Source organism: Carassius gibelio, chromosome B6 (assembly GCF_023724105.1).
Source record: "Carassius gibelio isolate Cgi1373 ecotype wild population from Czech Republic chromosome B6, carGib1.2-hapl.c, whole genome shotgun sequence".
In the NCBI taxonomy this organism is placed as follows: Eukaryota; Metazoa; Chordata; class Actinopteri; order Cypriniformes; family Cyprinidae; genus Carassius; species Carassius gibelio.
The window spans coordinates 8,909,280-8,923,332 of record NC_068401.1 but is presented as its reverse complement, the minus strand read 5'-3'; the positions used below and the strand labels follow the sequence as shown (position 1 = coordinate 8,923,332).

At 36.5% G+C, this 14,053-nt stretch overlaps 3 protein-coding genes across 9 annotated transcripts; 1 reads left to right on the top strand and 2 right to left on the bottom strand.

The window, feature by feature from the left end:
* Positions 1 to 743: 743 nt before the first annotated feature.
* On the bottom strand, positions 744 to 5,678 carry cb6h1orf159 (chromosome B6 C1orf159 homolog). Of its 6 annotated transcripts, XM_052558803.1 has the most exons (10): positions 5,576 to 5,670; positions 5,382 to 5,493; positions 5,006 to 5,081; positions 4,767 to 4,851; positions 4,498 to 4,584; positions 3,692 to 3,733; positions 3,428 to 3,559; positions 3,226 to 3,251; positions 3,078 to 3,108; positions 744 to 2,452 (listed from the first exon to the last, which is right to left on the bottom strand). In XM_052558803.1, exons 3-10 carry the CDS (start codon positions 5,066 to 5,068, stop codon positions 2,349 to 2,351), a joined length of 570 nt encoding a protein of 189 aa, XP_052414763.1. In that variant the 5' UTR covers positions 5,069 to 5,081; positions 5,382 to 5,493; positions 5,576 to 5,670; the 3' UTR covers positions 744 to 2,348. The 6 variants fall into 6 exon arrangements, with proteins under 6 accessions (XP_052414763.1, XP_052414762.1, XP_052414767.1 ...); XM_052558802.1 differs by having other exon boundaries at positions 5,006 to 5,493; XM_052558807.1 differs by lacking the exon at positions 5,006 to 5,081.
* Positions 5,679 to 6,055: 377 nt separating this feature from the next.
* Positions 6,056 to 9,079, top strand: LOC127959550 (interactor of HORMAD1 protein 1). 2 transcript variants are annotated; one of them, XM_052558793.1, is made up of 8 exons: positions 6,057 to 6,308; positions 6,544 to 6,633; positions 6,786 to 6,942; positions 7,160 to 7,311; positions 7,424 to 7,472; positions 7,581 to 7,668; positions 7,850 to 7,947; positions 8,063 to 9,079. In XM_052558793.1, exons 2-8 carry the CDS (start codon positions 6,578 to 6,580, stop codon positions 9,077 to 9,079), a joined length of 1,617 nt encoding a protein of 538 aa, XP_052414753.1. In that variant the 5' UTR covers positions 6,057 to 6,308; positions 6,544 to 6,577. The 2 variants fall into 2 exon arrangements, with proteins under 2 accessions (XP_052414752.1, XP_052414753.1); XM_052558792.1 differs by having other exon boundaries at positions 6,056 to 6,633.
* Positions 8,319 to 13,234, bottom strand: kbtbd12 (kelch repeat and BTB (POZ) domain containing 12). Its single transcript, XM_052558787.1, has 6 exons — positions 13,095 to 13,234; positions 11,669 to 12,841; positions 11,164 to 11,434; positions 10,795 to 10,945; positions 10,281 to 10,478; positions 8,319 to 10,144 (listed from the first exon to the last, which is right to left on the bottom strand). Exons 2-6 carry the CDS (start codon positions 12,748 to 12,750, stop codon positions 9,975 to 9,977), a joined length of 1,872 nt encoding a protein of 623 aa, XP_052414747.1. The 5' UTR covers positions 12,751 to 12,841; positions 13,095 to 13,234; the 3' UTR covers positions 8,319 to 9,974.
* Positions 13,235 to 14,053: the final 819 nt, after the last annotated feature.

Sequence of the window (14,053 nt, the reverse complement as noted above, 5' to 3'; positions counted from 1 at the left end):
AAATTCAAACCATTTGCAATGTCACATGACTGTCGACTGAATATATTACCGCTCTCTGTCTCACCTGGAGATAAGCAGCCAGGTATAAGGAAAATGGTTGGGATATGTTTACATGTGAAACAACAGTCACATTTTTGCTTTGTTTAGGGTTACTGCACTTGTTTTTACTTCATAGTGTGCCAACCGTTGTTGTGCTGAATGCTTTAAAAAAATCCCTTAGAAATGCGTATATTTGTGTTGAATAGTGAGACATGACAAACATCATAGAGGGCTGATCTAATGGAAAGACGGTCACATGGTACTTGCTCTATTCTGATCTACTATAGTGTCTTATAAGGAAGTGCTTCTAATATTATAGGTAAATGGGACCAAAGTCCCTGCATCTGTTTACCAAAGACAGCTGTAAACTGGTGATTGGTCACATTCACAGGAGTGTTCTCTTGATATTGTTTGTGACAGGTTCAACCTTATATAGTTTACCATTCTAATAATTATACTACAGTTGATAACACAACAATAATACTTGCCAGCAATTAAAATGCTAAAAAGAGTTTTATAATCATATAATAACCTTACTCTACTGCTTCCCAGAACCTCTATGGCAAATTAGTCTTTAATGATCAACACCAGCCACCACCTGGACTTTTTATTTTGTGCATACGATACTAAGTAAACAAGTAAACTGTTTCTCATAAATCAAAATATCTTTTATTTCTGTAAACACTAAGTAAACAAGTAAACTGTTTCTCATAAATCAAAATATCTTTTATTTCTGTAAACACTGAAATCTTCATCAAATATGATTCAATATGTGATCAATACTCACTGTTCATCAACATACAAAAAGAGTTCATCACCACCATCCATTTTTACATTAATTCATACAGTATACAAAATCTATTGACATGCTTTCCAGTTGCTGCACGACAGCCAATAAAATGACACGAGAAATAAGTTGAATTTAATAAGTGGTTATATTCTAGAATCAGTATCACTGATGTATCCCCATGAAAGCACATCATTTACCTTCACCTTATGTATACATTCCTAGCTTTTGCTTAATCCAGCATACTAAGGATTTTAAACTTCACAAAACAATGTTCAAATACCCTTCCTGAAATAAAGTAGAAAATGTGTAGAAAAATCATAATAATCCTTTAAATAAACAGAACCATTACTACAAGAGAAAACCTAATAACTACACAGAAAATCATAAATATATAGGCATAAGGGATGATATGGCATTTTAAAGGCCACTGTTTGCAATAAACAACTACAAAATAAAGTAAAAAAGGTAACTGACTTTGACCATTTTTACAGAAATACCAGTGTATCACTCTCTTTATAACATGGCAATGATATCAAGCTTTTTCTTTGTTTGTTTTTCCAACCAAGAAACAAGATCAATTTACTAAAGTTCTTTTATAATTTTACAGTCCACTTTTGTATAAAATGTACAAAATCAAAAATGGTAACTATGGGTCTTCATTCGTTAGCACATTCACTTAACGGCACTTTGTCTTGCACAATGGAAAGATGGGATAAATACAGTAGGTAGCTCTGTGTTTGGCAACAGTTTTCCACAACTTTATATATTGTGTATTAACAGCAAGTTTGCAACTTTAAGGCCTAGCAAATTTGAATGTATTATTATTTACCTGGGAAAACCTTTGGTGCAAACCCAGAATCTTTTTCATGTTGAATATAGTGAGGAATGTGGCATTGCTAACAGGCGGATTTTTCATGCACACTTGTTAGTAGAACATGAATATGGTGTTAACATTGAAACCCAAGCCAGGAGTATTTTCCAGCATACGTATATGTCATTAATACATGCTAATGGAATTTGTGGAAATGGTACAGAATTAAAAGAAAATATATTATTTGTGTAAACTGGAACCAAACTGATTTTAACTGAATGGTAAATGTCAATTTATGTGTTTATTAATTTAATTTTTAACTTTAATAAGATTTGAGGAGTAGGTTGTGTGCAAATATGACATTTTTTTTGGGATTCTAGTTTCAATGTCACAAGATTCAAAAATACAATATTACACAAAAATACTGGTAATAAATATAAACATTACAAAATTCATTGAGGAAAAAAAAAAACGTAATAGACTGTATTATAGCTTAACCATCAAAAATACTCTAGTAGTGCAACACCAGGTCTCTTAAAAAAAGGAACAACATATAAATAGAAATAAATAACTGGCTTCAGTGAAAAGAAAAGGTTTCCAAGATAAAGCCTACATCAAGACACATCACTTCATGTTGCCTACAAAGGACAGTTCTATAGGACAGACTCATGGTTTAAAGGGGGCTTGTAGCTGGCTCTTGGAGGCTGGTCACACATCGTATACCTTGGTTACAGCTCCTGTTGCCACAGTAGCACTGCTGGATGCTGATGTTGCTGATGGCCTCTCCCTCCTGACATATCTCGGCTTGCGAACTGTAGATGATTTATAATAATTAATAATAATTCCTTACATTTATATAGTGCTTCTCTGGGCAGTCAAAACGCTCAGAGGGTAATCTTCTCATTCACCACCAGTGTGCAGCACCCATCTGGATGATGCGACAGCAGCCATATTGTCAGAACCCCCACCACACACCAGCTTATTGGTGGAGAGGAGATAAAGTGATGAAGCCAATCAGTGTATGGGGATTGTTAGGAGGCCATGATAGTCAAAGGCCAATGGGCAAATTTGGCCAGGATGCCGGGGTTAGAGCCCTAGTCTTTTTCGAAGGACAACCTGGGATTTTTAATGACTACAGAGAGTCAGGACCTCGGTGTAAGGCTCATCCGAAAGATTGTCAGTATAGAAAAGATTTTGTCAGTATAGTGTCCACATCAATACACTGGGGCGTTAGGACCCACACAGCACCCTCTGCTGGTCTAACTAACACCTCGACCAGCAGCAAACTAGTTTTTCCAGGAGGTTTTTAATGATCAGATATTCCCAAGAGATGTTTTGGAATTTAGCACAATTGGAACTAGAATGCACCATCACTTTGGAACTTTTATTAAATTTAAAATACAGATTATACAGTAATTCAAATTTCTCCAGTCCTACCTGAAGATGTAGCTTCAGGAATCATGGCAGCCTTGTTAGAAAAATTGACAAGTTAGTACATTGGTATTCACACAATGCTGTGTTTGTTTATATAACATCAAAAATATTTAGACTCAAAACAACAACTAATTGATTATTGATATCTTACCGTCTCACTTGGTTGGAATATAAAAGCTGGAATATAAAATTACAATTTAACTTATCTTGAATAAAAACACTACCATTTATAATAATAATAATAATAAATACATACATACATAAAATATCCAACACAGTTGGGTAAACAAAGTCAACCAAAGCTTTAACTGATTTACATATTTAAAGGTTATAAGACTTTTTCTTTATTTTACCCTTATTGCGCCTGTAAAAGCCCTGGAGGCGGCTGGAACGCTTAAGGTAAAAGAAAGATGCAACCGAGAGGATGAGACCCAGGCTGATCAGTAGAGATCCTAGAAGGACAGAAGCTGCTACACCTGGACCACCTGCCATTACAGACACAATAATGCACAGAAGATGAGATTCCTGAGTGAAGATCAATATAGGAAAAAAACGTTTTTAAAGCTTTTTTTGTGGGCTGTCTACATAACTACCATTAAACAATGGTAGTAACTTACCAATCACTGTGATTAAAGGTACTAGAATGTGATTAGTCTTTGCTAGAGTAAAAAACACAAAATATATATACATTATATTTATTACATATACATAATAAGCAGGATACATAAAAAATAGCCCTTTTAGTTTTGTAAGGAATAGCTCACTAAAAAATGAAAATTTGATGAATATTTACTCCCTGAAATTAACACTTCTTACATTGAAACCCCTTTTGTCCTCTAAAATTACAATCCACTGACATGGATCGTAATGTGATTTCTTAAGAACTTGATTTTTTCCCCCTGGTAAACGGTGCTTGATTTGTGCATATTTCTCTTCTGATTCCAACCAGGCAACTTTTCACTGGAGAAAGCAATATGGATTATGGAGTAATATTTTAGCTGGAAGCAACGGTTTTAAGTCAAAAACATCTTAAATTTGTTTGTTACATAAAATGCTTTTCACTTCACAAAATGTTACTTGATGGGCTCAAGTAACATTGTGTGTATATGGATTATTTGTAGATTATTGTGATGTTTTTAATCTGATGGCACCCATTCACTACAGAGGATCCATTGGTGAAGCAAGTGATGTAAAGCTAAATTTTAAGTTTGTTTAGATAAAGAAACAAATTAATCTACATCTTGAATGGCCTGATGGTGAGTAAATATTTTAGCAAATTTACATTTTTCGGTGAACCATTTCTTAAAAATTTAAATAAAGCAAGACAGAGGAATGATGCATGCATGTGCATAACGTGTTTGCACTTTAAAAAAAAAGCAATCTTCTAAAATATAGAGATGTTCTTTAATGTGACAGCACTTACTATTGTTAAGTAAAGTTGAATTGCCCTGATCTGTTGAGTCACAGGACACACAAAATGCTGTATTGTTCTCCTGTATTTGAAGGAGCCCTAGAGGAGGATTCAAGGTTACAAAATATGTAATTTATATCAAATGCATGTCAATTACATATAACATTACACAGAAACATAATGTGCTTGTGTTGTGTTAATTCGCTCATGTTTAATTAAAAAGGAACATTTAGTTGCAGTTCTGTGTAAATGTTGTTAGTGATATTACTTTAGAGACATACCAGGATCACAGAGTGTAATATTCACACAGGTTTCATTCATTCTCTTTATTCTTCCACAACAGTTATTGGAGTTTTCTAGCAGTGCCTGAAACACATGCAAATCCAAAATACATCAAGATTGGAAGAGCTCTTAAATTCAGTTTCAGAACATTAAAGTAACCAATGTATGAACAATAGTTATGGCTCTCAGATACTGAATGTTGTGTGAAAAGATTCCTGAAGAGAAAAGCAAGAGATACCTTGGTCTCTGGAATTTCTAACACAAAAAGAGCAGCACTGAGGATGTAGTAGACTCTACTCATGATGAGATTACTCCTGTGGGTTAGATGGAGTCAGTATGCATCTGAAACCCATTATGTTTATGCTCTTAAATGCCACAGTTGGAGGTAAGACGTTTTCTGTTATTTTAGATATTAGAATAAAACTGTAGGCGTGAGGTAACATTAATTGTTGTCATTAATGTTTTCTGAGAGCAATGCATAACTCATCATCTCACGACTGGCCACTTCCTAGGCGTTTAATTATACCCTGGTAATGCATTTTCTGCGATTTTCTCGGTCGGTGGATGTATATTCTCTAAAGAATGGCATTTTACCACAGGTTATTAAGACATACTTTACGTAAAGCTACCCCACCAAACAAGTTCTTCAGCAGCCTGTTACTGAGCAGCTGGCTAATCACTTTAGCTTGCTGTATGGATAACTAGAATGCCATGATACAAACCAGTCTGTAATTAAAACAGAAGCCATTACTGTTTCGTTCACCGACGACATAAAACAGATTTTATGATAATAAAGACGTGAACTTACCTGTGTGTAGCGCAAGTTTGAATGTGTCAGAAATCTGTTGACAACGGGACTTTACTTCCTGGTTGATAAACTGCACTGCCAAAATAAAAGCCACTTTCACTGTTGTAGCTTATTAGACAGCTTTTATTATATATATATATATATATATATATATATATATATATATATATATATATATATATATATATAATTTTTCGTGGTTTTGATTGCTAGGATACAGGAATCTTGTTCCAGTAGTTGACTAGTCAGTAGACTACCCCCACACTAAGCTTTTTAATGTCGCAAGCAGATTTAACAGATTTAACTACACAAGACACTGTACAATGCCATCATAATGTCATTATAATTTCATTAACGTTAATGTCATCATATTTCATAAATAACTGAATAGATTTATGCAAAAATCGCAGTCATACTAAAATTAAATAAACATAAAAAATCTAATATTAATTTATACTGTGATACAAACTACAATATTTTCGCTCACATTATAAGTATTTAAATAGCGCCACCTATCGATATTTCCTAGAAACAATGGAGAAATAATGTAGGTGTAAATATTTACTGGCTGCGTCACGAACTATTTAAATTCTGTAGCCCGGGAAAACTGCTGCTGTCTGTTAAAAAGTGTCATACTAGCTTCATTAAATCGTAACTGGCAGCATCAACGCGCGCCATAATACATTTTTGTTGCCTCAGACTCATTACTGCATGTAAAACGAGTACATTTCTGGTAAGTATGACTTAATTGAAATTAACGAATGATTGTTTTCTCTCTAAAGTTAGTTAGTCATGAAACTAGTTCAGCTTTAATGACGGGAGACGTCGACTTCGTGCGTGACCGTCATTTTTTACATTTGGTGTTCGCTCAGAGAAAATTTTAGAATATTTTTGAAAACAAAAGTCATTGTTTAAATCAAAATGCAAGTAATTTGCAGTAATCTTGATTTCATGTTTATTATTTCTAGTGGAAATAAATGTGTTGACACTGAAAGCCTGAATATGAAGCCCAATGTCTGGAATATAAAGGAGATGTTGAATATCCCTTCAACTTCTGGGTAACGTCTCATAGCTGAAATCTTTACTAGAGAATTTGTCAGCTAACATTTACTTTTATTTACACATACCCAATCAAATATCTTGAAATATGGCCTAATACTGTAGTGTTTATATTTATTTGTATGTGTATTCTGCGCTCTGTTTGTTATAGAGGGATAAAAAGCGCCAAGGGTCCGGGAACCAGTGACTACTCCAGCCTGAGTGACTCCCAGTTTCTGTTGGGCTCTCAGATGTGGCCTGACAATTCACAAGGGTTTACCCAGGAGATGAGTGGCCAGAGCAGAGGTTCTCAGCATACCTCACAGGAGGTAAATATTTCAGGCCTAAACCATACATTTGTTTGGTCTGTAGAACATGCCATGTTTAATCAGGTGTAATAAAATGAACATGTACTTGATTGTTTTTTTCTTTGGTCCACAAACTTTAATAGATGAAAATGAATGTGATGTTGTTGTGAACATGTCTGTAAAATGCTATAATATTTTAGGTTTCATATTAATTCCAAATTGTCTAAATCCTTTACAGATGAAGGGAATGATGGTGTCCAGCAGTTATAGTTCTAAGCCGTTTTTGTTTGGTGGTGATGGCAAAATCTCAAACTTCACTAGTAGCAAATTTGTTGGCATGTTGGACAAATTTGAGGAGGAGAAGAGAAAAGCCAAAGACAAATATGAAAGGTGATCAGCCTATTCTTAATCTTTGTGCAATTAAAAACTGTTCTGTTCTAGTTTCCTAGTGCAATGTTTCACATAGTTTGGTATTGATTAAAATAAGCTTTTCCCTTTTTAGGGAAATTCTCACTCATGGAGTTCTACAACTGCAGGAATCTTTGGAAAATGTAAGCATTGTATTTAAGGCACACATGCTTGTTTAACACATTAAGAATGTTTATATTGCACAAAGTCATGGTTTCAATACTATAATAAACTTACCTCTTCCCTTTTAGACCAGAGAGACTTTGTTAAATCGCATTGATGGAAGTAATGACATCACCAAACTTGTAATGGAGAAACTGGATACTTTTTCAAAAACAAGTATGTTTTTGTTCCTGTGTTTTGATTATTCTTTTAACTGTATGCAGATGCTGGCAACCTAAATTTCACATATATCATATCATTAAAGATACTTTTTGATCAGATACAAAATGTAAAAATAATTGTAAATGATGTAAATGTTACTTATTTATAATCTATGACATTATGTTGTCATTTGCAGTTGAAGGTTATTTAAACAGTGTGAAAGAAGGTATAACATGTCAGTTTGAGACTCTGCAGAGCCAAACACAAATAGATATGGGAGATAGGGATGCCAAGGTAAGGGAGGCACATACTGTATAACCGAGACAATCCAATTGATGCAAAGCTTTCAATAATGTATTCTATTTTGGCATTGGTACACATTTAGCCACATTTATTTTCTATTAAATAGAGCAGTCTGGCTGCAGAAGAGTTGAGCTCAGGCATGCTTAACCTCCAACAGGATCTTGAACATCTGAAAGCAGAGCAGAGCAAGGAGCAGGGCATGCTGGGAAAAATTCTGTCTCAGCTTAGTACTTTGATTTCTATTCACAAGCCGATGACAGGACCTGGCACTGCTAGAATGATTGACAGTGAGGTCCAGACATCACCTGGTTTATTAGAGAGGTTCTGTGTCATATCAGCTGAAAAAGAACAGGAGAGCAAGATGATATGCAACAGGCCTGTCATTTATTCGAGAAAATCAGCAGAGCAGAACCAGTGTCCACTCACAACACAGAAGACACAAAACAGAAATGCACACGCTCTGCCTGAAGAAACACAGCAGACAGTTATAGAGGAGGTTTCCCCTGATGCTTCGCAGAGTTTATGGGGCACACAATTAGTTGAGACCAGACCTTCAAGCCCACATGTGGATGTTCAGACCACTGCATTCATAGAGGACCATTGGGGACAGCATGTAGATCTGAAGCCTGTAAAACCACTGCATGTTAGAGAGAACCAATTTGTCACTGATGCGATGCCACCACTGAAAGTACCTAAGAGGCGCCAAAAACCACTGAATTATAGGGGGAAAAAGAGAGCCCTGGTTCTCCCGCAAAGACAGCCAGTGAGAAAAAAAGGAGCAAATTTCTCAAAAGACAGCCAGCAGAACGAAGACCTTCAGTATGAACAAAAAGACAGAGTACCTTTGACTTCTCTTGGTGACAATTTGAAATTGACCAACAAGTCTGTTACAGAGAATCATTTAAAACCACAGCAGCAAGCCACTGTAAAGCCAGTCAGTAGGTGTGTAGCTGAACAACCAATAAACCCCTTCAGTTTGTGGTCTGAGGACACAGACAGCTCCCAAATGATGGTGGAATACAAGATGTCTGAATGGGAAAATGTGCCTGAACCGAAAACTAGTGTCATAGAAGGAGAAGGTGGCCTCTGGCAGCTTTTTGACTTCACTAATGACTCAGAATAAGATGCAGAATACTTTCATACTGTATTCTGGTTACAGTTACATTTGAGAAATTATATAGAGGATCTCCTATGTTAAATTTTTGTTATATAAGTTAGAACTTGAAATAGTCTGTGAACATGCAAACCTTGTTCTCTAACCACTTTACTTGCTATAGACATGTTCCTCTTCTGTTGCTTTACCTTGTTTATTCTTTTTGAAGTATGGATAATAAAAACAAATAGGCAGACTTTGCTACATCTGAAAGAATTTTGTTCTGTTTATCTCATGCCGTATGACTTTAAAGCAATAACATTTAAGCAAATTCTGTAACTTTGGCATGTCATTTTCAAAAGATTTGTGCATAATTTGTTTAGGTCTTACAAATATTTTAGACAACCCTAATGTAACATCAACAGGTATAAAATAGAGTTTAAATATATTCAACTTTGTTTGAAGTTAGATCTTGAAATAGATTTAGCCATTGTTAAGTTTTACAAATTAACATGTTTAATAAATTGCATTGACTGCTTAAAGTTACAGTACATGTACTATATTGTGTAACTCTGCAATACATATTTACTTTGCTATTAAAGTAACATCATATTTTAACATTGCTTCTTTGAGTGTTACTTAATCTGAGCTGTAAATGATGTGAATATCTCAAATTTGTCAACACATATTTTAACTCATACTGTATACCTCAGCTATTGGTAATATTATCTGAAATCCAAAAATGTAAAACATATAATAGTCATAATCACTAATGCACTTGTAGCATTGTAAATTAAATTTGTTTGTTTCATAACTATTTATGAAAACCTTCCTCTCCCTATAGCTACAGTTTTAAGTTGTCTTGTGAATGAAAAAAAATGCATATTATTTAAAATGAGAAATCACTGTTGGATAGATAGTGCTGTCATTCCTCTACCAAGTCAGCAGGAGGGGGCATGAGTCCACGAGGATTCAGATTTGCCACCAAGCACACGTCATAACTGTCATGCATCAGAGCCTGCTTTGCCACCACAGTCCATACATTTTCCCAGGGATCCAACTGCAGGATGTCTTTAGTGATGGTATCATGACGATCTTGGAAAAGAGTGGAGTACATGTTTAATTAAATGTTGTAAATGATTGCTGAATAGAATTTTGATTGCATGAATTTAACATCAGGTTGAAGGCTGAAGTAAATGAACTGATACTGATATGACAATATATATTTTACCTGCTCCTTTGTAGTATCCACAGACATAAAGTTTTCCATCAACAACACCAGCATTAGATGCATTGCTGCGAAGTGATAGGAGAGGCCAAGGTAAAGGAGGACCATCCCTCCAGAAATCCCCATCAGGGTTGTAAATCTCCACTACATGAAGGCAGTGACGTGATTGGCCACGATCCACACCTTCACATCCAATACCACCTGCAGGAGGAGACACTGAAATTCAATCATGGGCTATGCCTAGGTTTTTTTTTAAATAGGTGAATCAATAAATGAAAAATTGAAACAAGCAACATTTTGGAAGAATTAGGGTCTCACACATGGGTTAGATTATGCTTTCATGAAAGTGAGTGAACCATTGTAATGATAACTACTGTCATAAGCTTCTTGTGTTGAGCAGTATTAAATTAATCCACAGGTCTCACTGTATGGAAATATTAATCCACAATCACCAAAAAAATATCCTTTATATAAAATATAAGTGATCACATTGTACTCATCCTGTTAACATTCTCACCCAGTACATAGATTTCCCCATTGAGTGCGACGGCACTGCAACGGTATTTTGAATATTTCATAGGGCCAAGTTCACTCCACTTGTTGGTTTCTGGGTCATACTCAAGCAGGCGATTACTCATACGGTCAGGCTCGTCATCTGTGCGGTATGACTGTCATTCATGAGACATGGCAGGACAGGTGCATAAGAGGGAAAGAGAGAAGGCAATAAACAGACAGTTACTATGATCACCACTTGGTTTTATTTTCCAAATTCTAATGATTTATTTCATTTGCACCATCAATGTTACATTCTCATGACTCTTCTTGTGCAATATATTTGCAGATTGTGCCACAAAGATGACAAATTTGCACTATTTTGCTATATTACCTGTGGAGTCCGTCCCCCGAGTACATACAGGCGGCCCTTCATCCGAACTACGCTGTGATAGGCCAGTGGCATGGGTAGAGGAGCGGCGCTACGCCATGGTCCACCCTGTAGAGACCAGCGCTCAACACTATTGGTGATGAGGTACTGGTTCTTCAGCTTCATTTGACCTCCAATCAGGTAGAGGTTTTCTCCCAAAGAGCCCAATGCATAAGAATCACGATACTCCGCTGAGCTCAAGTGTTTCCAGGATCCTTGAGCTTCCTTGTTGTACCTGAAAGGGATGTTGCAAATATTAGTTCTTGAATTGTGCGTTTTACTGTCTATATTAATGAGGTAGATTTAATCTCATTTTAATTTTAAATTCTAATCTTAATTTTAGGTACTCTTATAGTTTATTAGTTTGTTGCATATATATGATGTTGAAAACATATATTTTTGACTGCATATATATGATGTTGAAAACATATCTTGTATTATTAACATTTTTCTCCTGCCAAAGCCTCACATGAAAATCTCGACATTTCTGTCTTTCTGTCTTGACATCTTTCTTGCTCCCAGCTCTCCTGCAACAATAATGTCATTCCTCTCAGTCACCACCCCAGCAAAGACATATCCAAGTGCATCACCATATCTTGGGGAGGTGATGAAAAGGGTCCGTCCTGTTTTGGGAGCATAACAGAAGCTACGCTCTGTGTAGCTTCCATAACGTGAGCGAATGCCTCCGCCGTCATTACCAATGCAGAGCAGGAGGTCTGTGGTCTCCATGCCATAGCGCAGCTTCAGTCGACGGGGTGGAGCATCTGAATCCAAGCTTGCTGCTTCAACTGCATCTTCCATTATCTGAAGACATTCGGCATCTGCTAAAAGTGCCGTGTTCCGTTTCAAAGTCCCTTTCAAGTAATCTGCACCCACCAGTGGAAGGCGTACCTTCTTTAAGAGCTCTGGAAGGTGCCTGGCCCGGTTCTCTTCCTCTGAGCCTATACCCATTGGACAGTACTTCACCCAGCGCATCACGACATCTAAAATGCTCTCTTCCCGTGAAACATTGAGATCATCCGAGCCCAATAATGCCCCTAACTGGTGTGCCTCCAACTCCAGCACTTCCTCCCCAAGGCATACTTCAGTGAAGTGCTGTCGCAGATAGCGCTGAGCCTGGTCGGCTAGCTCTTCCGCCCCTAGATCACGGGCATAATAATAGATGCCCAGGCAATTGGAAGCATCCATGTTGTCGATCATGTAGATATGACAACGACTGAAAACATCATCCATCTGTAAAAGAAAAGCAGCAACAGAGATTCCCTGCACATTGGCTGTGGTGAGTGGAAGATTGGAGCTGTACATGTATTCCAGCAATAGGGCCAGGCTTGGGGCCGGCATGTCTCTTAACACCACCTGACGGTTAGTGCACTCTCGCAGGCCACAGGTGAACATTACGCGGAAGTAGGGACTGAAGGCGGAAAGCACTGCACGGTGACATGGGAAGCTAACACCTTCAGCGACTAGAACCACATCTGTTAACTGCTCTGCATCCCGCATTCGATTTAGCTGTTCCAACAGCATCAAACCATGCTTGGCTCTCAAATCCATTTTGTTAGTTTTTTTGTCTCTGGACAGCTTAAAACTAGAGAAGTGTTACCGTTAGCCAAAATACATCCTGATGGTCCTTCAAAAGTTGTATCTGAAGAGATTAAAAAACACATTTTTAGCCAATGCAGCTAAATGAAGGCAGCAACATTCTAGTGCACCCTTTAACAGAGTCACAAATTCATATTGAGAACATTTTGGATGCACCAATAACTTTATCTAGCTCTAAAGGTCAGTGCTAAACAGGTCAATGCTCCGACATGTCAAAAGACGGCAGTATCAGTCACATTATTGGCAACAAGCTAAGTCTATTACATTATGTTAGTACATGCATCAGTGAATCATACCAGATCTCTGGCTTCCTATGGTGTCTGCCTTCAGGCAACAATTCGTCCATTACCCACACTCGACACAAACACGCTGGCTACCTTGTGCCTGACAGTAAACACAGGGAGAGGGAGCATGCTCAACCTTCTATGCCCATTCCAGCTAAGCAACAGTGCTAATTATAGACCATGATTTTTCAAACTACCAAAGAGGGGGCAATAAGCAAAACATTTAACATGTCTTATTGAACACTGATCTTTACTTGATATTACAGCATGTCTAGAAGTTTTTCTGATGTGTATCTATTGTCATTTTGCTTTGTGTCTCTGCAATGCTTATGTTTTGGTATTTCTGGCATGAAATCGGGGAAAGGCCCTCAGTACATGAGAGCTGAGGTCAGATTTCACCCCATCATGCTCTTAAAGTGATTACACAATCTATGATCTATGTGTAAACATTTGTTCTTTATTGCAGCTTAACAATTACTTTTGATGCAATTATCGCTATTTTTTAATATAAGTATTATCTTTTTAATGATGAAGCAGAACTAGGAGATTTCATTATTATTTCTTAATATTGCACAATATTAAACACACACATTTTTTGTATTTTTTAACAAATAATAAATTTATGTACTTTATTATTATTAAATTATTTTGTTGTTAATTTGCCTTTGAACTATACAATGTGCGATGTTTATTTCAACATGTGACATTGATTTATTTTTGGGATGTAAAGACCCTTTTAAAGAGTTTTGTGTGTGTACAAATTTTCCCCTGAACCCAAACTATGATAACGCCAAACAAACTGATTTCTCGTTGTTGCTCCTAGCTCTCCAATGTTTATTCGTGAATATAAAAATAGGAACATAAGTGTAATCAGTACAGAGGCCATAACTTTAGTTTACTCAATGATAAATTAATATATTAACCACAGAGGAGAGATGTTAAACATTTAACTCCCCGTACAAACAAATCCC